At 41.0% G+C, this 22690-nt stretch overlaps 3 protein-coding genes across 4 annotated transcripts in view; 1 reads left to right on the forward strand and 2 right to left on the reverse strand.

Moving 5' to 3' along the window:
- eys (eyes shut homolog) overlaps nucleotides 1-4245 on the forward strand; it is a 136655-nt gene extending 132410 nt beyond the window's left edge. Inside the window, exon 50 of the mRNA XM_076076668.1 lies at nucleotides 1277-4245. Coding sequence (XP_075932783.1) covers nucleotides 1277-2469 — 1193 coding nt within the window. The 3' untranslated portion in view covers nucleotides 2470-4245. The remainder of the gene's footprint in view (nucleotides 1-1276) is intronic.
- phf3 (PHD finger protein 3) lies at nucleotides 2800-15001 on the reverse strand. 2 transcript variants are annotated; one of them, XM_076076669.1, is made up of 16 exons: nucleotides 14869-15001; nucleotides 12750-12997; nucleotides 11928-12044; nucleotides 10521-11823; nucleotides 9658-9919; nucleotides 9407-9458; nucleotides 7460-7574; nucleotides 7197-7353; nucleotides 6965-7081; nucleotides 6654-6776; nucleotides 6421-6565; nucleotides 6130-6316; nucleotides 5888-6035; nucleotides 5703-5792; nucleotides 5279-5474; nucleotides 2800-5183 (listed from the first exon to the last, which is right to left on the reverse strand). In XM_076076669.1, the coding sequence occupies exons 2-16, from the start codon at nucleotides 12979-12981 to the stop codon at nucleotides 3406-3408; spliced, it is 5022 nt and encodes a 1673-aa protein (XP_075932784.1). In that variant the 5' UTR covers nucleotides 12982-12997; nucleotides 14869-15001; the 3' UTR covers nucleotides 2800-3405. The 2 variants fall into 2 exon arrangements, with proteins under 2 accessions (XP_075932784.1, XP_075932785.1); XM_076076670.1 differs by lacking the exon at nucleotides 14869-15001 and adding an exon at nucleotides 12415-12451 and having other exon boundaries at nucleotides 12750-12917.
- A 1110-nt stretch (nucleotides 15002-16111) lies between these two features.
- On the reverse strand, nucleotides 16112-20885 carry LOC142933036 (isoaspartyl peptidase/L-asparaginase). The gene is made up of 7 exons (XM_076077170.1): nucleotides 20857-20885; nucleotides 19007-19203; nucleotides 17705-17847; nucleotides 17291-17454; nucleotides 16995-17113; nucleotides 16561-16671; nucleotides 16112-16320 (listed from the first exon to the last, which is right to left on the reverse strand). Exons 2-7 carry the CDS (start codon nucleotides 19191-19193, stop codon nucleotides 16112-16114), a joined length of 933 nt encoding a protein of 310 aa, XP_075933285.1. The 5' UTR covers nucleotides 19194-19203; nucleotides 20857-20885.
- Nucleotides 20886-22690: the final 1805 nt, after the last annotated feature.

Raw genomic sequence — 22690 nt, forward strand, 5'->3', positions numbered from 1 at the left:
ACCACAGGATTCTCACTAATACAGGAACTCAGTGACGAACACCCACAGAACACAAGAGAGATTGAAGTTTCTTCAGTTCACGCAGATTTATTTGCACTACACAGAATACAAGCAAATCGAGTTGTCCGGACTCAACTGAACTAGAACAAAGAAATGCAACTTACTTTATACTCCCCCCCTCCCCATGCAGGATGACCCCCCTTTACTCATCAGCCCTCAATGTTCATCTAAACAATAATTTCGTTCATCAAGACTCCAGTAGGGGATTCCTTGGCTATTTGCATCCTGTTTCCCCGTGGGAGTGGGGGACATCTGGGCTGCTGAGATAGGCAGTTGGTTCACTAATTAATCAATATCATAAGGGACACCTGTCAGAGGATCCTACTGATCTCTGTTCCCCATCATGCTAACTCAACAGGAATGCAGTCCAATGTCCAGTATCTGTACCTCTACTATGTTTGGGCCTATGTGCTGCTTGGATGGTAGCTTTGGGTCTTTCCCCGCTTTGTCTCAGTCCCCCCCCCTCCCTTCCTTCTTATTTATTAATGCTCCTGCCAAACTTCTGGAGACATCACGGCCGTCAGCCGGTCACAGTGACCCAAGAAGAGCCAGACATTCTGGTCCCTGGGCCCATACACAAAGGGCGTCCTGTTTTCCTAGGGCGTGGTAGGGGTGATATTGCGGCCAGTCCCAACTGGACTTTTACCTAATTTTAGGACTCATGAGAGACATGAATCCTGTGACTAATCCTATGTCAGTGACTGTATGACTATGCCGGGGCCTGAACCGAGTTTGATACAAAAGAGTACAAAAGTAAGATTATAAAGATTACCTGAGCAAACGTGTAATATAGAATCAAAATAAATGCATACATTTTACATAGATGAATAAACACATAGGATAACCTTGGAGAAAATAATATAGTGGCAAACGCATACATTTGTCCTCCCTCACACTATACTATGACTTCTATGACACACTATACTGACTTTTTTCAACATGCTTATACTATGACTTTTTCATCATAGTATAATTATTTCAACATGCTGACTTTTTTATGATTTTTTTTCAACATGCTATACTATGACTTTTCTATGACTTTTTGTGACATTATACTATACTATGACTTTTTCATGAAAAAAGTCATAAAAAAGTAATATTGTAGCATGTCACATTCAAGTTTTAGCACATGTCGTAAAAAAGTAATCGTAAAGTGTGACATTTAAACGAGAAAGAACTCGAGACATGTCTTACTATTTTTATTTTATTTCTACAGGAGACTTCTTCTGCCTCTCCTTGACATCCGGCTTTGTCCAGCTTCGATACAACCTCGGGGATGGCACCCACGTCTTGCAGTCTGTTCAGCGAGTGGACTTGCACGGCCGGACCTGGCACACAGTGAAGGCTGGAAGAGTTGGTCACCAAGGCTTCCTCAGTCTGGATAATAAGGAGATAAGAGAGCATGCGACTGAAGGGATGACCACCCTAGATGTTGCTACAGACATCTTTGTCGGGGGCGTGTCCACTCTGAGCTTCGTCTCTGTGGATGCAACTGAAGGGCAGCCGCTGGGCTTCACTGGGGGTTTAAGAGAACTTCTAATCAACGGTGAGGAGTTTGAGTTAACAGAGACCGGGGCGATAAGTGGAGCGAACGTAGGGGACTGGGATGGGACCGCCTGCGGGTACAAGGTGTGCCACAACGGAGGTCGCTGCAGCGCATCAGGAAGTGGCTCATTCACATGTTTATGCCTGCCATCATGGACTGGCTCTGTGTGTAACCAGTCTGTAAGCTGTGTAAACAACATCTGCAAACGGGGTTCCTTATGTGCTCCATCTAGCGTCACCTCCTACCGCTGCATATGCCCCTTGGGGTGGGGTGGGAGGTACTGCGACACAGAAATAGCCACGGACACCCTCAAGTTTGTGGGAAGCTCATATGTTAAATATCAGGACCCGAGATACAACACAAGGAATTTTAAATACACAGAGGTTTCTTTCAGCTTCCACACACGCTCAAACGACAGCATGGTAATGTGGATGGGTCGGGCCGAACATGAAGATGATGATTACCTCGCAGTTGGACTCGACAACGGCCACCTCAAAATCGCTGTCAATCTTGGAGAGAGACTTTCCGTCCCGATAGAATTCAGAAATCTCACACTGTGTTGCAACACGTGGCACAATGTCTCCATATTTTTAAACGGCACAATTATCCAGGTGTTCCTGAACTACAAGAGAGTCCTTTTCCACGACTTGGACCCATTCGAGCGTTACGTGGCCTTAAACTATGGTGGTCAGCTTTATTTTGGAGGATTTGAATTGTACCGAAATGTATCAATTGTCACTGCTGGGTTGTTTTCAAACGGCTTCGAAGGAAGTCTCAGAAATGTCTATTTGTTTAAAGATACCAAGCCGCTACTGTTTCTCAACAATAGTGAGGGTTTTAATGTTTATGAGGGCAATGAGTAGTAGTGGTGCGATATAAAACTTGATATTAGTTGTGTTGTCTAAGGCCCTCCACAAGGAGATTTGTGTAACACTTGGTAGTAGTTATGTTCACACGTAGTTATATTTTAATACTTGCTTCTTCAACACTGTACCACTGAATTCTCATCTGACTTTGTTATGGATCATATTGATTTTACTGGGATACAGGTGCACCGTCTGATTCAGTGCTGCACACAAGTTGTATTCCCCGAGTCAGTTGTTCCAGTCTGTCACCTCAAATAAATAGCTGTAATGCAACAATATAAATCTGTATTAGTTAGTTTTACCTTTAATACATTTAGAAAGAAATAATAAAAAAAAGATTAGCTTTATTATGAACTGTACATAAACACAGTGCAAAGGCACACTTCATCTCTAATGTATATTACAAGCCAAAATGTATATACGTTAAAAAAAAAAAAATGTTTGTAAAATATTTTAGCAATTTAAAAAAATTGAAGTAGGGGGAAAAAGCCAAGTTGCCGTTTAGATCACGGTCCTCAGTTAAATGCGTTCTCACCTTCATGCCATCTTAAACTTTTCACCACATGGTCCAAACTTGTTTTGCATGTTACTACAAGTCTGAAAACATGTACTGATCAGCACAGCAGCTCAATATGAACAAGATATATATACACAATAAAAAGGTTAAAATTTTAAAGTTGTTCCAATATTCAGTACTTCTTGGCTTGAAGAGAACGTGTCTTCAATACCACTGAAACTGTATTTCACTTTGGCTGCACCGTCGACAACGTAAAATGGAACTTCTATGGAGGAAATGTCAAATAGCTGCAGATCGCTGTATAAAGTAACAAACAACTCCACTGTCAGCCAACACGGCCGGAGTGGTTTCAACCAGCCACGTGACCAACAAGCTAAAAGTCTTTCTTAGCAGGACTTTAAAAAACAACAACACAATCAACTGTCTTTTGAACTTCTCCGTCCGTTCTCATAATCAGAGTCCCGTCTGTGTCTGTGTCGGTCCTTGTGACGGCTGCTGTGATCGTCGCTGTGGTGCCTCTCTTTTCTCTTCTCACCGTAGCGGTCCTCCGAGTGTCCGTGGTGCCGGCTCCTCTCTCGCTCGTGGCTGCGTTCGTGCTTTTTCTCCCGGTCGTGGTGTCGGCCCTTTTTCCCGTGGTGAGCGTCCCTGTGATGGCTGTGCCTCCCGTGGTGGTCCCGTTCCTCCGTAGACCGCGGCCTCTCCCACGGGTCGTTGTATCGCTCCTCTAGACGCTTGGGATCTTTGGCCAGGGAAGTCGGCTGGCCGGCTGGTTCCGGGTAGCTCTCGGCGTACTGCGATGATTGAAGTCCGGGAAGAATGTGTGAAGTGCTGTCCTGAGCCCACGGTGCACTGTGGTTCTGATCCTGGGTGTGTGGGCTGGACAACGTATTCGGAGGGTCCGTTGGGTGTTCGTCGCTACCAGGCACCTGGGGCTGCTGCTGCTGCGGTGGGATTAGTGAAGCACTGTTGCATGCTGGGAAAGCTTGTGTCATTACGGAGTCGTGTTGGAGCTCAGATGCTCCCGTGTGACTTGCTGCTTGTGGTCCTTGAACTGGAGGAGGATCTACTGTCTGAGTTACTGCAGCAGCAGCCCGGGACATGCCAGGATCCTCCTTTTCACCGGCGAATGATTGAATAGTCGTTTGCTTTTCTCCCTCAGGTTTCTTCTTGGCCTGAGAAACCTGCAAGTATCCTTGGTGAAATAGTGTAACTGAATCATTTCTAGTGCTGCTCAACACAGGAACAGGTTTGGGACTCGAAGGCGCCGGGTGGCTGGCTTGATCCTTTTGTGGTGCGGTTGTTTTATCTACATTCACGCTGGCTTGATCCTTTTGTGGTGCGGTTGTTTTATCTACATTCACACTGGAATATGCTGAAGACTTTTTCAATATTCCACTTAAAGGAGGTTTAGAGATGTTCGTTTGAGCTGGAGCAGCCGGGGATTTTGACTGCGACAAAGAATTCCCTTCAGACGGAGCTTTTTCGGTTTCAGACAAAAGGCCAGAGTTGCCTTTGTTCGCAGAGGCAGCGCTGCTAGTTTCAGTCCCAATTTGAGCTGCCGACAAGCTTGCCAGGAACGCTTCGGTCGATACATCTGGAGGCTTATCTTTCAGAGAGACTGGTGCACTACGGGTCACCACTGCAGGATCCTTTCCTGATGGGTTGTTAGCAGCGGACGCATCAGTCGGACCGGATACTTCCGGTTCAGCTTTAACAGCTTTAGCTTCTTTCTTCTTGAAGACAAAGCGCTCTCGAGGAGCAGCAGCTGTTGGACTTTTAGAGTTTTCCGTTGAGGCCTCTGTTGCATGTTTAACTCCAACATCTGGCAGAGGCGGCAATTCCCCACCCCAGCCCAATAACACACCTGGGAGAAAACGCAGTGGTTTCTGGGGTTCCTGACTGTTGGTCTCCTCTGATGCAGATGGTTCTTCTGGAGATTCTGTAATTGGCTCATCAACATCTTCAGGCGTGTTAAGAGGTTTGTCTTTCTCTTTTTTATGTGCAGCAGTCAAGGAAGAGAGGAATTTTATCTCCTCCTCCTCTTTTGCTCGGGTTTCTTTTGTGGAGATGGTGATGGGCTTGATTTCAGGAACAATCCTGGCAGTTTCATTCATGTCCACGGGAAGAAAGTCACTTTTCGGTCTCTGGCGAATTATGAGTCCAAGGAGAAGATTGGAGCGGTTGTTTTCTAAACCTGTAAAAATGAAAAGATGAATGAAGTTTAAAAGATGAGAAAACGTAAGATCATTGACAGAGAGAAGATAAATTAGGTTTCTGTGTTCAGGTTACCTGGCCCATCAAAGGGAACGAGCTGATGTGGAACTTTTTCAGTCGCACCCAAAGGAATGAGATACATGTCCTTCACTTGTTTGAGGTTATTGGACACGACCCCGAAACGCCTACGACTGCTGAAGTAGGCGAACAGAAGAGTATAGGAAATCTCATCTTCCTCCGTCTCGGGGGAGAAGCGAATTAGACACACCTCCTTTAATAAAAGAAAACGCACGAGTCAGTCAAATCTGCAATCCATGTGCAAGAAGTTGACCATAACTCTTCAATGGAGCAGCTTTATAATGCATCACATGAAACCGGGATGTTAATTGTGTGACGTAAGCTGCTCGTTTATGTAATTCTGGGTGATTATATTTAATGACTGCATTTTATTATAGGCTGTTTAATCCCCTTTAAGAAGGAAAGCTGCCCAAAAACTCACTTTTGTTCCAGTTGCCCGAATCTTCTCCAAGTAGTCCCACACCGTCTGTGGACTGATCCTTCCGCCAACTTGAACGCTGTCTGGAAGGTCCTATTGAGAGAAAAAGACAAACCTCACTGACAGTACTTCAGTCTTAGACACTTTGCAGCAGCTCAAACTCGATGTTCAGCTGTTGTCCACTTTACCTCAGTCACGTTATCCAAAATGCCTGAGACGGGGAAAGCTTTAGTCATAAACTTTGCCACAGAGTGCATATGAATCAGTCCTTGCCACGGGGAGGTCAGGTTAATAAGGAAAGCGGCCTCTTCCTCTCTTCCAGCTTTATGATCCGACCTGTGACAAAGATGACGAAAGCGGATGGAGCAAACTTTGCAAAAAAAAACGAGATTAACACTAGAACCACACGGTGTCGGACATAACTGCTGACCTTCCCTCGTAGCCTGACTGAGCGTTTCGGAAGCTCTCTTCTAAAACGGTGAGGTGCAGATCGTCGTCGACGGCAGGTTTCGCTGTGCTCTGCGTCTCCTCTGCTTTGCTGGACTGCCTCCTAACCACTGTAGTAGCAACTTTGACCACTTTGGTTGGTGCCTCCTCCACGGGGGGCGCCATACGACCTTATTGAAAAGAAAGAAACATAACATGACAAGTTGGTAACAGAAGATGGTGACACATCAGCAGACTAAAGGGCTTAATGAAGATGAATTTTTTCCTTGTTTACCTGTGCAGATTTTACAGTTTAGGTCAAATAAGTGAGACTTGTGTTGGCTGGTGGTGTCTTTCCCCGCGTCGCCACTCGCTGCTTTGTTCTCCGGGGTATTCGGAGGTTCCACTGAGTCTTCTGTTGCTTTAGAAGGAGGCTCAAGCTACCGAGGAAAAGAATAAATAAAATGAAGCACACTAGTCACCCTCTTCTACTAGTAAACATACAGCACTATTTGTCGTGTCCCTTACCTCTGCAGGCTCAGGTGCCTTCACTGGTTCTTGGCTCTCAATTTCTATTTCACCTTTGTGTGTGATCTTAGTGATCGGCCGCCTCTCTGCCTCTCTTTGCTCTTTTTCAATCATCTCAATGGTCTGTAAAATGAGGAATGTATCACTTTTTAGAGGTCTATTGAATGTTCTGCATTCCAAAATACAACCACAGTTTTTCGAAACAAATTATAAAAGAGAACAATGTTAATACTACTTACTGAGCTTAACGCTGTGATTTTATGCAAAACAATTAGTAAGAAAACAACAACAAAGACTAAAGCATCACTTACATGTCGGTTCTCCCTTTGTCGCCAAGCAGCCAATTCTTTCGAGGCCAGTTCCTCGGGGCTCATTCGAATCAGGTTACCAGGAGAAATTTCTCCTTTGAGAACCCTCTTAAAGAGGACCTAAAAAACACAATTAAAACAAATAAAAATAAGCCAAATGTAACTTTGTATGTACCGAAGTGCAACACAAAGACACTTTAAAGTTGGACCCTGCCTGATCTGAAATGGTACTCACATTATTTTTAGTATCTTTGAGGTTAAACATCAAGCTTCTGTACTTGTTCTTGTATTTGTTGTCGGTGTCTTTGTACAAGTAAAAAAGCTCTTTCTCCGTCTTCTTGGCGACTTCAGTGGCCCTCTCCACTGACACGTTCAAATCAGACTCCTTCAACCTGAAAGGCAGAAAGCGTCCCGTGTTTGATGCTTGTAGAAGATTCAGTATTTGTTTTTCAGTATTTACACAATTCTTTGAATTGCTTTCACTCATGAAATACTTACCTCTGTATAAGTATTTCTTTCAGAGAATCACGCACACTTCGTCTAATTGCCTCCACAGACACAGGTTTCTTTGAAGCTGATGTCTTACTTTTTGTCTCTAGTTTCAGATGAACACCTGTGAGGAGAGAAACGACAACATCTGCTGAACAGGAGGGTGAAAACCTGTGACCGCAAGGATTACAAAATATGAATCATTAAACAGAGTTGCGATAACGTAATCTAACAAGAAGATGCACAGCTGGGAGAAAGTTACTCAATCAAGTTATTCATTTATAGAAGAAAAACCTGCTATCACCCTGTGTATGAAAAATAAATAGATATAATGTCATGTGTTGTTCCTTTCTTTGTTCAGTCTTGTAATAACATTGACCCGTGTACACAGCCTGGTGCAAGTTCAACAATCCCTGGATATCTTCTTATTTTATTATTATCACGGTAAGCGGTCACATGATGCTGGTTATCATCCTCGGTAAGTAAGGTGGTGTTTCAGCAAACAAACATTGACAAGTCTACTGTCAGCATGACGCCATATTTTGCAAACAAAGAGGAAAATATAACATTAGACATGTTAATAATGCCACTGGCCTATTTACAGTCTATTTAGCCGATTTAGTGAGTAGACTTGACTATAATTACATTTGTGTATTAATGCGTTGCTTAGATGTTAGAGGTGCAACAGATCAACAAACTCAAAAATGTCACAGGAAAGTATGTCATGGTACAATATGTCGTAAAAAAATCCCATTAAAAATGTAATAATATGGCATGTTGTGCAAGAATTTAAAAAACGTCAGTACAGTATAAAAATGTAATAGTATAGTATGTCACAAGCTATAATTACTGCCTCGTAGCCTCCAACAAACAACCATGTTGCAGTTTAAATCCATGTCTCTCCTAAATGTTATCACTGTTAGTTCTCCTATTAGACATTTGTGTGAAATTGTTTATTATTAGCATATGTATCCATTGAGTGATGGCCAAAGACGTGTTTTGTGAGTGACTTGACCTTTGACCACTAAAATCGAATGAGTTCATCCTTGAGTCCATTATAATTGATTTACAACTTAACGCTACGGCTCCGGTTGCTTTGATTAGAAACTGACTGATTTCTTGTTTCATTGATTAAAAACAACAAAAAGTCAATTTGTGGCTTACGAGCTTACATATTATCTAAAACAATCCTTTGATGGCAATGTACCGACTTACAAATTAAGATTTTTTAGCCAGTTCAGTTAGCATCTTTACTGATTCAGCGGGATATCACTCAACTAACATTAGCTTAGCCAACGCTAGCTCACGACATTAGATTTCGTCGGGGTCCACTCTGCCATCTTAATACTGACGTCTGTTACTTTCTTTCGGTAAGTCCATAGAATTAAATATTCAAGACTGCTTTTTTGACGTCACGTCCCATTGCCAGGCATAGAAGGAATGATCAAAGTTTAAAACATAAAGACATGACGGGGACCAACAGTAAGCAAGGTATCTATAGGACTACATCTAAGCAACACATTCAGTTAATTGAATACACAAATTAAATTGTAGTCATCACTCGTGCTCTTGATGGGTCAGTGATATTATACATCTATTACTTTACACATTCACACCGTCCTACTGCATTTGACAGCTGCAACGGTGTTTGTTTTAACCGGATAACGACTTTGATTAGCCTGTAACCTCTTAGTATTTGTGTAATGTTGTTTTTTGATCCACATACAGAGATTTAAATGGTCAGTAGGCGGTCCTTTTTTTATGAGTTGATTGTTATCTCGAACATAACTTGCTCCGGAGCAGGTTAGGTGTGCAGCATAAGTTCACATGGCGACCTAACCCTGGTAAGAAGGAAAACACTGTTGTAACCCTAAAAAAAAAAAAACACAAGAGTGAAACCTGAAGTTACCTTGATAAACACAAATCAGAACAAGGCAAAAACAAACTACTAAATACCTGTTTTATGAGCTGCTTCTCTGACATCTGTGGACTGCCTTCTATCAGGATCCTTTTTTTAAGAGAAAAGTGCAAAAAGCATATTAGGCATATTATTCATTCTTCCAGTCGTTGAAGAAAATATCCACAAAATTGAAAAAGACACCACATAAAATATTATAACCCCCCCCAGCCAACCTTAAAACAAAATACAGGGTGAGTTTGAATGCATGATCTAACAGCTACTATAGGACACGATGTACGTGTCTTACTGGTTTGACTGATGCGAGCTTCTGGGAGGGTCCCGGTTGGGGCTTGGGAGGCAGCTTTAGATCCTGTACTTCAGCCTTAGCTTGAACTTCTGGTTTGGCTGCACTCGGGGGCTCTGGCTCCGCCTTTTTGCTCTCCTCCTCACAGCACTTCAAGCACACGTACATCTGATCCTCCTCCTCCATTTCACGGACCTTCGTCAGGTCAAGACCAACGCAGTCGCCATGGAACCAGTCGTCACAGCGACCGCAACCTACCATGAACCTAAAAAAAAAAAAAAAAAAAAAAAAAAAAAGAAGGACGGATATTATCAAAAGGTGCTTTTGCTGAAAAGCTTTCCAAGAGACAGAGAGACAGATGACACTAATATTACAATTCCCTTCTTGTTTAATTAAGCACATATTTGACTGAAAGCCAGTCGGGTCATAATTGTACAAATACTGTGGATCACTAGCTTTGATGTTCCCATAATCATACCCATCCTCTCAAGTCTTACAGGCACAGCTCACCCAAAATCAAAAACACATATTTCTCCTCTTACCTGTAGTGCTATTTATTACTCACGATTGTTTTGGTGCGAGTTGGCTGGAAGTCAACAGCAATGTGTCCGGTAACTCAAGATTATCAATAGACCTGGTTGTCAGTTTGTGGATTATCAATACAACAATCTAGAGTGATAAATAGCACCACAAGTAAGTGAAAAATATGTATTTTTGCTTTTGGGGTGCACTGTCCCTTTGAACTCGTTGACATTTTAATGTTGTTCACACTTGTGCAACAATCTAAACACCTTACCTGTCGAGTTAAATCCACAGCATAGCGTCATTAAGTTTGAGTAACAAAATAATGATCTCGCAACACTTACATGTTATTGTGGTGTTTTTTGCAAAGGCCACAGCAGTTGTTTCCATCCCACGCAGTCTCGCTGTTAGCCGGTTGCTCCTCGGCCGTTTCCTTCTTCACAACAGGAGCATTGTCTGGAATAAACAGCTGCGGCTCATCCACAGAGATGCTTCTTGCCGTTTTGCTTTTCTGTCTTTGAAGGATCTTTTCTGGCTTTTTCAGTTTGGGCTTTTCCTGACCTTCCTCTGGCATTTTTAGAGAAGGGCCTAGGCAACCGTGCGTCGGATTAGCGGTCTCAACTTTGGAGATATTGGGAGGATGAGGATGTTTCGTTGGTCCCTGCTGGTCGACTCGGTTGCCAGATGAAGGGCTCCTCTTCACCACAGGGCTCGGTGTACTTGGCAGTTTTGGCTTCACTTTACTCTCTCCTGCGTCCTGTGTCTTCTGTATCTTAGTAGCATGCTCACTTTGGGTGTTTTCTGCTGGCCTTTTCAAAGGTGAAATGTCTTTCTTTTCCTTTGGAGATTTGATTTTGTGCAGGTCTCCTCTTTGGATTTTGGATGGCATGCTTTGGGACACTTTATGTCCCTTAATCATGTTGTTTGGTTTACCTGAAACCAAGTCCTTATTCTTGTTAGAGGTCAGTCCCTGTTTGGACTTTAACAATGTTTGGGCCACAATCTGTTGTTTTTCCTTATCATCAGTCTTGTTATCAACAGCGCTTCTGTTATTCTCAATGTTTTGTGGCTCTTTGATGTCATGTTTTGCTTCACTGACTGACTTTTCTTTTTCAGGAACACTCAGATTGTCGAGATTTGTCTCCTGCGTGTCGGTGCTCCCCGTTAAAGTCCCGTTGGAGGTCTGCACGTCGTTAGGATTCACATACGGGCCCAGCCCGAGGGCTCCATCATCCGCAGAGCTCTTCTCAATTACATCCACCTCTGCCACATTCTCAGGTGTGGGATTCTCTACATTGACAGCATTATCTGGCAGCACGGCATACGAAAGACCACCGTCATGGCCTGCAGACTGGCTCGCTTCAACATTCTGTGTGTAAGAGGGTCCTGGAAGCAGTTCAATCCTGAATCCTGCAATTGTGACTGTCAATCGTCGCAATACAACAGAGGGATTCAGCCATAAAACACCATCGAGATTGTTAACATCAACACGCCCTCCCAGAGTTAATTCTCTCTTCAGTTGGGAGCCTTTAACTCCTTTCTCAATAAGAAAGGAGTTCTGTAGCCTGTTGGCTGGTTTCCTTCCAGCTCGTACTCGGATCATGGTTTTGGTGGATGAGTTGGCGGGTTGTGGACTACTGCTATGTTCTGTTTCAACAAGAAGAGACCAAACATAGAAAAGATCTGTGTCACGCCATCTCGAATTTGAAGGTGCTATGTGGTGGAAACAGCAATCTAAATGAGCAACTCACCGGATTCTAAGTTACGTGGACGTTTCTTCCGCCTGGCAACAGGTTGCTTGGCTTGTGTAATCTCTGCAACTTTTAGTTCGCTGCTTGGGCCTGTGGATGCTGAACCATCAGCGAGAACTGCAACAGCCAGAACAAATAAAATATAGTTTATTTCCCTGTGTATTAATAGAAATGCAAATCTGCTAAAAAAAACAACTAAAACAATATTTACCACTGATAGAAGTAAAAATGGCAATCTCAACAGTTGAAGATTAGCTAGTTGGCTGACACTGATGATGTATTATTGTATCTGTGTCTTTAAAATGTAATTGATAGAAGAGATATCCGTACACTTAGATCTATGCAGAGTACACTTTATTTTAGCTTTCTGTCTAAAGGATCTTCACCAGAGCATCATGATGAAGGTCCATTAGACTCAAAGCTAAAATAAAGTGTTCTGTGCATATATATACAAGATATCTAACTGTGCGGTTAGAGGGTGGCTTACTTAAGATAGCTGTGGTATCCTGCATGCTCTTTAAAATCTAATAACATGAAAATAAATTGGAAAAAAAACACCATTGAGTCTTGGTGATTTTGATCTCAAACAAAAATAAAACACAGTTTGAATGTGATGTATATCATCTGCTAATGCTGACATTAAAATGTTTGCGTACAAAAAGATGTTGACAGTTTTCCCTGCATACCTAAAACTAGGGAGGTATGCCTGTGTGATTTGTTTTATGCACCTGAAAAGCTGACGAAAAATTCAAAACTAAGCATATCAGAGAATAGATAGTTGGAACCAGTATAAATAAACATTTTTAACGTCTTGTGACATACCTGTTGAGCCAGCAATCTGAAAAGTGGAGTCCTCATTGTCCAGCAGATTGAACTGAGAGCTTGCACATCCAAACATGGGGTCTTTGTCGCTGAGCATGTTCTTCAGTGACTCTTCCAGTCGGGGTCCTGTCCCAAACTCATTACCGGCTTCACATTCCAAATTCTGACCTGTTATCAGGGAGTCGTCCAACTGGTCACTGGGTATTAAATGATTAATGTCCACAATATCCATGAATGCTCCTGCCTTCCTGTATTAAAACAACACAGACAGAAGAAGGGAAAGCAGGAATCAAATGACCCATTTTGATAAAAAAATTGATATAAATAATGCTTCAAAACAGCCATCATGTACCATATCCATCTAACCAGGCTAGAGAGGATCTGAGCAGATATTCAGTGGCAACAGGCGAAACATACGGTCTAAAACCAAATGAGATCAGCATCCCTTGATTAGTGACTTCAAAATAAAATAATCAACAACATCAACATGAGGGACAACATCAACTCAAAGGAAACGCATGCATTCACACCGCTCTTTGTCAGTCAAACGGGATTTAAATTGATTAAAAGGTATTCGCTTGTCTAAATGTACAAGCTTCTGCAGATTGTTCCACTTTTGTGGAGCATAGTATTTAAGGGCCAACTTCCAAATCTCCGTATTAACTTGATGATTTTCGGCGACCAAATAGTCTCGGGACCTGGCCAGTGTGAAATTAATCTATAGTTAGAAATACATGCAAGATACTCAAAAAGTGCTTTGCACTACACATTTCTACTGGCTTTGGGTTTCCTTATCAAGTCATTTATTTTGAATTTTCTATTTTCAGATCATGTGATGATAAACAAAAGGGGAAACTGCAGTAATATTTGAGGTGAACCAGAAAGGCAAAGGCAACATTCAGGATTAATGTGTTAGAGTAACCTACCCACCATATATTCTGAAATCTGCTGTTATTCAACCGATAGCAGGCACAACATGCAAATTTAAGATGTAGCTAAAGAAGTGTTTAACCTTTTTTTTTATTATTATTTAAAAATAAAGAAAATTAAGGTTTAAGGACTAAAAACACAGTATTTGCATATTAGTTTAGCTTGAACCAAAACTATTGAAAATGTGGATAACCTCGATTGAAAGCTGTCCGATAACAAGGAAACCAAACTGTCAACTGTGAGGTCCCCTGTGCCCTAAATGGTTGGTCTTTCAGGTTCAAACTATGTTCAAGAACTCTCTCGCATGTAGGAAAACACACGAAATGTGTTTGATTTCAGGCGGAATGCCCCTTACAGTTGTTGGAAATAGAGCGACGGACAGTATAAAACTTTAACGTTAAACGATGCCTGTCTTGCTGTCCTACATTAAGCCATTATCTCAGTTTTGGCCATTTCCTCCGTGGCTCGTTCACATTACCAAGCTAACAACAGGTTCGAGGTACATTAACGCAAGTGCAAGAAAACTATTGCTATGGCACACTTGGAGAACCTGCAAAGAGAGAAGCTAATGTTAGCTTTACTGCAAGTTACCGTTTTTAGATCCCGTTACAACAGCACAACCTTGAGCAGGCCAGAACTGAACAGTGCTCATGTGAAAATACGACTTAGATATGTTGGCAAATCTCTAGAAGTGTTGATTTAATGCCACCTAATACGACTTAATGCCCACATGAATAACCGCGTTTCTGTGTACAGGTTCTCCCATTGAAGTGTTTCTAGCTAGCATGCTAATGTTACAGGACGGCTAGCGACAACCCGCTGCACAACGCTAGCGTTAGCATGTACGTTGTTAGCAAGCTAACGGTAACTTATGAAGGAAGTTATCACCCAAGGTACCTCACTGTTTTAAACTCAAACACTGTTCCTATATAATATTATTTAAAACAATAAAAATCTGTGGCAGAAAAGCTAAAAATGTGTGCCAGAAAATGTAAATATTAGACAGTTCGATGCTAAATCTGTCAGACTAGCTAGGTCGCTTTAGCATAGCCTAGGCCTCGAGTTACCAAGTTTGTTTGTAGCCTGAGTGCTCATAACGGCCGTTAGATGATCACGCCCACATGCATCTGTTCCATCGCGTGCAGTTTGGATCTTTTGACACATTTCTCTTAATATACAAGTGTCTTACCTCTCCCTTTGCTGCAATATCGTACCCAACGCGTATAGGATTACATACTAGCACAGCTGCTCCCAGTAACTTCCTCCAACTCGGCCGTCATTCGTCCTGCTGCTGCAAAGCCCCTGACAGGCAGCGCTGTGTGTCACGTGTCTTCTGTTTACAGGTAGCATAGCAGCTGATAGTACAGACATAGCACGTATCCACAGCGTGGGTTTATTCTGTAAGTGCAGAGGGTTCAACAGTCCTGAAGAGACTTTGTTGTTTGAGTCAACTTTTCGAACGCATTCAGCTGTCACACTTGGAGAAAACAATGGATTGTTTGATTTATTTCCAGATGAAAAAAGTGAAATATTTGACACCCTCTTGCCTGGAAAGCCAATGTATTTATTTTTTACATTTGAAAAGGAGAGTCTAGCCTTTTGTGTCAAATTACCTGCATGCAGGAACCAAAGGATATTTTGGTCCATAATAAATTTGGTCAAAAGTCCATAATAACACAACAGGATAAAAAGTGTGGTCCCCACATAATCACAATAGTGTCCACAATCAAGTTCTTTTTTACATACTCTTTTTTTAGATTCATTTAGAGATTTCAATCGTATATTTCAGTTTGATACATCTACCGCATAACTATAGTTTAAAAATTGTATTAAGTCCTAATCCAGTTTTTAAATGTGAAACAACACCATATGAAACAGCTGCCTCTATGACTTAAATCACAGTGGGGGATGGTCGCACTATCTCATTTAAATTCTTAATCAGGGTTGTAGATAGTGAGTGTCTCTGTTTGAGCCGCCATTGTTTCAGAGGATTAGGCAAGGCCAACAATGCTGCTGGCCAAATGAAGAGGAAGTTCATGAATGAGGCTGTTGTTATGTCTACAACCCCCAAATAGTCCATTTCTACCAGAAGTGCTTGAAAAACACTATAAACACTTGTGATGAAACAGCTCATTTTATTGAATGCCAACAAATAATTCTTCAAACAGGAGCAGGATGGTTCTCTCTGCTTTTACAAACCTGAGCTGATCAATGTCATGTAAAATGTTTGGACCTTATTCGAATCGAGTGGAGTTGGTTTCGGGTTGACAAACAGAAATGGGAGGAAAAAAAACTAACACAATGTAAAAGAGAATTTAATAGAATAACTCAGCCCAATAAGAGTGATCCAAACCATAGTGAATTAGTAAAAAACATAAGAAATACCGTTCACGATATTATAGAATAAATGAGGATTAAAATTGTAAAAATGGTTATTGGGATAACTGCTCTTTTCGTCTTTCATTTGGTTCTAATCCATACCACAGACCATCATGATCCACTGCTGCCCAGGCCATTCGCTCTGTGGTGAAGGTGGCTGCCCACTGTCCTGACGGAGAAACTACAATAGCACCCCCTGCACCAAGGACACGGTCTCCCATGTACTTCAGAGACAACTGAGAAGAATCTGCGAGTGATTTACCTGCGGAGGCGAAGACAAAAAATGGAAAATGGTTGGAAAGTACCAGATCTCACTCTTTGAGTCCTACGATATCTAGTTTTTTTTCAATTTTATTCAGCTAATAATGCCTTTAGTATGAAATAGAAGCTTGTCTCTCTCTCATTTAATAATTGCAGCCATTGTTAAAATCACACTATCAAATAAAATCCTGAAAAAGAAATATGTGACTTGTCTAAATAGTTTTAAAGTTTGATACTTCACCTTGTTCGACATGTGAAAGAATGAGTCTGGCCAATGTGACTTTAAGAATAGACTCTCCGTGACCAGTACAAGACACTGCACCGATAAAGTTGTCTGCGTATCCGCCAGAGCCTTATTTACAAGGGAGAACATGAAAAAAATAAAAACATGAAATCAACTTTTTTTATTTATATTTTTTTTTTTTAACTGCTCAATTTCACACATTGGTGTCCCTAAATATTCTCAGACAAAAACTAAAAATAATAATAATAATAAAAAAAATTGAGAGTAAATAAATAAATCTGCTCTGAAAGTGTAGCTTGTTTGGATAAAGTAACTTAAGTGATAAAATCTAAATTTATAATAATGATAATATTATAATTTATTAAGAATTTAACTGAAGCTGACAGTGTAAAAAGTGCTACTTGAGACAGTGCAAGTAAATTAAGTCATACCGATGATAGGAGAGTCTCCCACTCTGCCAACCATTTTATTTCTGATCCCTCCAGTTGATGTTGCACATGCAACATTGCCCGCAGAGTCCACAGCCACTGCCCCAACAGTATCATGGGCCCTAGAATGACAAGAAAAGGTGATTGAGAAAGACGTATTTTATTTAGAAAGGATTGACTTTGTCGAGTGTGAAGAGGACAACTTGAAAACATCTTCTCCTGCAGTATTAACGTGTAGAGATTTATGAGGAAATCTATGTTCAGACTAGAAAATGAAGTGAAACACTGCAAATACTTACCACTGACAGTTAAAATCCTCCATTACTCCAGCAACATAATTCTTGTTTTTCCTCCACTCCTTCATCTCATTCTCAGTCACCAGCGTATCAGTGGGAACTGTGGCCATGCCAATGCTCTCTGCAAACAGGTTTGCACCTCTGCTTGTCAACATGACGTGGGCTGTCTGAAAGTTTAAATGGCAGCAGACGTGTAAGAAAAAGCTCAAACAGAAAATGGATTTAAAAACAAACGATTGTTGGGTAATTATAACACCTCAATGCTTTTGTTCATTGCACAAAAAAAAGTGGGTTTGCTATTAGAAACATTTATTTAAAATATCAAAATCACTAATCAAATGAGTGCCGTTCTAACCATCAGTGGTCTCTTACTGTTTCTTTTAAATGGAGATAAAATCAAAGTATTTAAGATGATACCTTTTCCATCACGGCCCGTGCCAGTGACACAGGATTGGCAATGTTCTTCACTGAAGACACCGCACCGCTGGCAAGTGTCCTTCCATCCATGATAATGGCATCCAGCTCTACCTCTCCATCAGCATTCAGCACTGCTCCGTGCCCTACAATCAGTAACTTCAGCAATGGCTCAGACAAAACAAATGATGCATATGTTCTCAGAAGCTGCACAGCTGATAGCGAGTGACCACGTAAACTGGAAGGTCTTCATCAATGCTGAGAAACTAAATGAATAAAATCAGACAAGAGAGGGTGTGAGAAAAGACAGGCTGGAGATATGATGACTCTCCTCCTCCTACTTCGTGTGCAGAGGCGTTATGTTGCCTGCTACATCCTCACAGGTCCACAGGGTGGTGACAAAGCAGTACAGTAGAGCGCAGTGCTCATGACAGATACATCATTGATATCCGGTTTGTATTCCCTTGTACAGATTTCGTTGGTGCATAAAAATTGCATCTAAACATTTTCATTGGTGTTTATGTATAATTTGAAAGCTTCTAAGGTCTGAAATGTAGTTTTAATGTAGCCTAATTGTATACAAATTAAGTTAATACACATGGCTATGTAAAGCATGTTGGCAGAGTTTGTTTTGTGTTTACACGAACATGAAACTATATGCACAGGCAAGATATGCATCACTGTGCTAATAGTTGCAGCTAATGTTAATAGGCTTGGTAAAGTACAGTGTATAGAAGTCTACCTTCTATTGGGGCAAGTCGTTGTTTTTCAAGCGTGCTGGCGTCACCAGAAGAGCAAAGCGCTTGGACATAATCTAAAATGTAGATTCGATTTTTGTGCAGACTGCATTTGGGATTAAAGACAGATTATGAGGATGAGCCCCACAATCAGTCAGCAACCTCGTGGTGTTGCCAGTCTAGATGAATGTTGGCAACACCACCAGCAGATGGAGACATTGAGTCACGGACAAGTTAGGCTAATGGGAAGGCACCCTAAATCCAGAGATACCCTTACTGGAGGTAGAACAAAGTACAGCAATGTTTTCATCTTCTCTTAGGTCTCCTACATATGAAATTAATTATGTTATATTAAAAAAAGTGGTCAAATTGTCCTGCAAAAAATCCAATAAACTGGCAACTGAGTGTATAAAACTGTTTTTCAATTGTAATTTGTAAAATGTAGATTTTAAATGTATACTTGTGTGTGTGTGTGTGTGTGTGTGTGTGTGTGTGTGTGTGTAAGTGTGTGTGTAAGTGTGTCTATATGGTTAATAAATCTTGAAAAGAATGATTCTGTACAGTATACCTGCATCAAACACAGTGTTATCTTCCAGAGCCCTCACAGCTGCCTCAACAGCATCCAGTGCACTTCCTCCTCTTTGCAGCACTGAAAACCCGTCACATGCTGCAACCTTCACTCCATCAACAGAAGCCTTGGCCAGGCTGTTTGGTATTGCCCACGCCCCACCATGCACCACTATGACTGCCGACATCTTTAGGTTCCTGTAAGAAAAAGACAGCGTTGTTCATTGAGGCTCACAAAATGCATACCAGAGGAGATATTGGTTTACTGATATCTACACAATCGTGTCTGTGCCTTTGTGGTTATCACTCAAATCGCTGGCAAATGTTTCTGAGCTTAATTTAAGTGCTAACTTTAGTCCCATCCAAATCAATCCTCTTGTCGATAGTGACACTGGCTCACTGCGTATGACACTTGACCTTATTGTCCCTCGAAAAAAGAAGATAATAAAACAAAGGAAGTTAGCCCCATTTTATAACCCTCACACCCATTAATTAAAGTTCAAAGTTCAAAGTTCAAAGTTTGCTTTATTGTCAATTCCACAATGTACTGAACATACAGGGGAGTTGAAAAGACGTTTCTCTCTAGTCCAACATATAAACATATAAAGTGAATACAGTGCAATAGATTAAAAAACATTTAGACAATATATATATAATAAGAGAAAAAAACAAAAAAAACTATCAATCTGTATTTAGCAGCAGTTGGACATGGGGAGTCTTAAAAGAGAGGAGGGAGAGAGTTCAGAGAGTTCAGCTTCCTAACAGCCTGGTGGACGAAGCTGTTTGAGAGTCTGGTGGTGCGAGCACGGAGGCTCCGGTATCTTCTCCCAGAGGGCAGGAGGCTAAAGCAAACATTAAAGCAAACATTGCGTAATCTTGAAAGGATATGGCGTTCTACAAGAATCTTGGTTAGTCTGGCAAGATAGTCTCATCTATGACTCATCTATAATATAGGCTGACACAGAGTCACAGCTCTAGCCATGTATTCCCATAGTCCTCACTCGGTAGTAACAACTTCAGAGAGAGAGACAAAACGAATCACCTCCTGCCCTCAACCAGTGCCGATTTATCCTCATACTTAGGATCCTTAGAAACGGATGTACAACCTGATATATATACAGTATATATATATATATATATATATATATATATATATATATATATATATAAATAAAAGAGTGCTTTTCTCCTAACGATCTTCACCAATTGACTTCAACAAGTTCTTCATCTAAGCCATATACCTCTCTCTAAGACCCAAGTCCAACTAGGCTGCTTAAAGTTTTAACCTTAGTCAGCACGTCTTTACTAGATATGACCTGATAATAATCTGTCTTTATTAACAGGCTGTTTACCACATCCCTTTAAAGCTGATATAATTAAACCTCTTCTTATAGAGCCCACAACTAATTAAAAGCCTGCACTAATTAAAACAGGAACAATGACATTACGTCATTAGGAACAAATTGACTGACACAGTCATGACAGATTGGAATGATAGAATGAGGCACCTGTGAGATATGACAACTAGTATACCTCTGTGGGTAGGATGTGGGTTAAAGGACTCCAATCCTCAGAGATTTGATCGATACCGTTTTCCTCACACGCTGTAGATCTCAAAACTGTAAATATGTTGTGAGGTATAATCAGAGGGTCTCCATGCAACATGTTCTCATCCCAACTCCTCACAAAATGAATGGAGAGTGGCTGGGTATGAGCATCCTGAATGACAGTTGTTCTCTAACGTGACACTGTCCCAACCGACCCCGCTCCCCGCTGTTTCTATGTTTTGTATGCAAAGATCTTGATTTGCGGTGCTGTGCAGCTGGTTGAAACATTTGCACTTTTTCGTACCTTATTTGATCTTCTCGCTTCTTCCCGGGGGAGAAAACCTTCCGCCTTTCGTCCCGACTTGACGCCTGCACACTAATGCCAAGTCTAGTATAATTAAAGGTGACACTTCCGGTACAGCCTTTCAAAATAAAGCCTGTGTTGACCAACTTGTTGAACGTTGAGTAGTGAAGAATGACTATCTTAAAAGGAATGGTCAGTGTACAGAGGAATTTCTGTTTTCCAAAGGGTCTTGCGACAACATCCATGCATTCATGCTGTAGCCCATCCACAAGACATCCACCACAACAATTTGTCCCATCAGATATTGCCCTTCTGTGTCCAAGGCAGGATTTTGTTCAACCCAATATTTTCACCTTTACAAAAATATCACCCCAAATACACAATGGATGTGGCTCTAAAATGTAATGTACTACTTTGCAAATCACGTTACATTAAAAAAAAACATTGATTTGTACCTTCCTGTCCTCTTCCTTAGTCTCTGAGGCCCCAGCTCACCTGCTCTGTCTTGCACTAAAATGTAAGGGGTGTTTGATGTTGTATACTTGTTAGACATTAAGGCAATATATGTGTGAAAATATGAATCACTGAAATAGATAATCACGTGTTAGGTGGCAGCCACTGAACAGATGTGGACGACGAGTGCAAAAAACAGACAAGATGTTTTGTTACGGACGCTATTTCACAGACCAGTTATGTTACATTAATATTTGTGTGTTATACAGGCGTCTAAGAGAGAGGGGACAAAAAGAGGACAGAGTTCATCAGCTGGCCAAGCAATAACAAAACACATCGAGAGAGGGTCTTCTTCTTTGCTCACTTAATTATCACCACCTTATACAAACATTATCGTCAATTTATATGGAAATAAAACAGTAAAATTACATATTCTGGGAGTTGATAGTATTTGTGACTTAAAACAAATGACTCATCTGTGTCTTGAGTAAGAAATTAAAGTTTTAAAGAGCAAACTTTGTCATCACCATTCACAAGCATAATACAACTTTAAGATATGGAATAAAATAAAGTTTGAACATGTTTACAAATTTAGAGGCAATCCTGATATAGAAAATTTAATAAAAGACAAAATATAAGAGATAAACACAACTAAGGCAGCACAACATAACAGGGTTTTAAGTATGCTGTTGAATGTGATCAGACTTAAAGTACACCTTAGATCCTCTGATAATTAGAGAAAAGAGTATGACTTACCCTGCAACTCCAACTTTTTGATTTAAATAATGAAAAACAACTTAAAACCTTGAAAGGCTGATCTGCATTACATATAGTGAAATATGCAATGTTGCCCTTTGACCACTAGAGTGCAGTAGAAATACATCAAATCCAAGTTGAAATAAATAATAATAATAATCAGTATTGATACAGAGAGAGTCTAAGTTAAAAAAAAGAGTGTCAGTCACAGTCCTCTCTGTCCAAAGTGACATGTGGCAGTCTGATCAAAGTCCTCTTCTCTCTGCAGTGATAAATATCACTGTACCAGCTATTTTCCCTATCCACATTTCTTCTTCTCATTCCTTTAATGTCGCGGTGAAGGACCACATTAAGTGTGTTTGTCTGTTTTCTTTTATTATTTCAGTCTGCCTGCTTTAGTCTAAATGCACAACCATACCGTAGGATTACAAGATTAAACCTCATTTACAGTCACAGTCATCATTGCTTTTCGTAGCCAGTAATAACAGCGGCAGGATTGTCATCCTCGTCGTTTCATTTGATAAAATGAAATCAGTTAAGGTTCAGCAAGCATGAAGTGCATAGACAGTACTGGCCGACATGGGCCCAGTCACTTATTTAAGGCTATTAACCAGAATAATTAAAA

Source organism: Anarhichas minor, unplaced genomic scaffold, assembly GCF_050575085.1.
Source record: "Anarhichas minor isolate MPS153535 unplaced genomic scaffold, ASM5057508v1 ptg000058l, whole genome shotgun sequence".
Taxonomy (NCBI): Eukaryota; Metazoa; Chordata; class Actinopteri; order Perciformes; family Anarhichadidae; genus Anarhichas; species Anarhichas minor.

Coding starts and splice junctions, on each gene's coding strand:
- phf3 (XM_076076669.1), bottom strand. CDS start 12,981: ATGGATATTGTGGACATTAATCATTTAATACCCAGTGACCAGTTGGAC. Junction 9,920..10,520: donor AAAAAACACCACAATAACAT/GTAAGTGTTGCG, acceptor TTTTTTTTTTAG/GTTCATGGTAGGTTGCGGTC. Junction 5,184..5,278: donor CGTTCCCTTTGATGGGCCAG/GTAACCTGAACA, acceptor TCATTTTTACAG/GTTTAGAAAACAACCGCTCC.
- LOC142933036 (XM_076077170.1), bottom strand. CDS start 19,193: ATGTCGGCAGTCATAGTGGTGCATGGTGGGGCGTGGGCAATACCAAAC. Junction 17,455..17,704: donor CACGGGCCGTGATGGAAAAG/GTATCATCTTAA, acceptor TTAAACTTTCAG/ACAGCCCACGTCATGTTGAC. Junction 16,321..16,560: donor TCTTTCACATGTCGAACAAG/GTGAAGTATCAA, acceptor TCGCCTCCGCAG/GTAAATCACTCGCAGATTCT.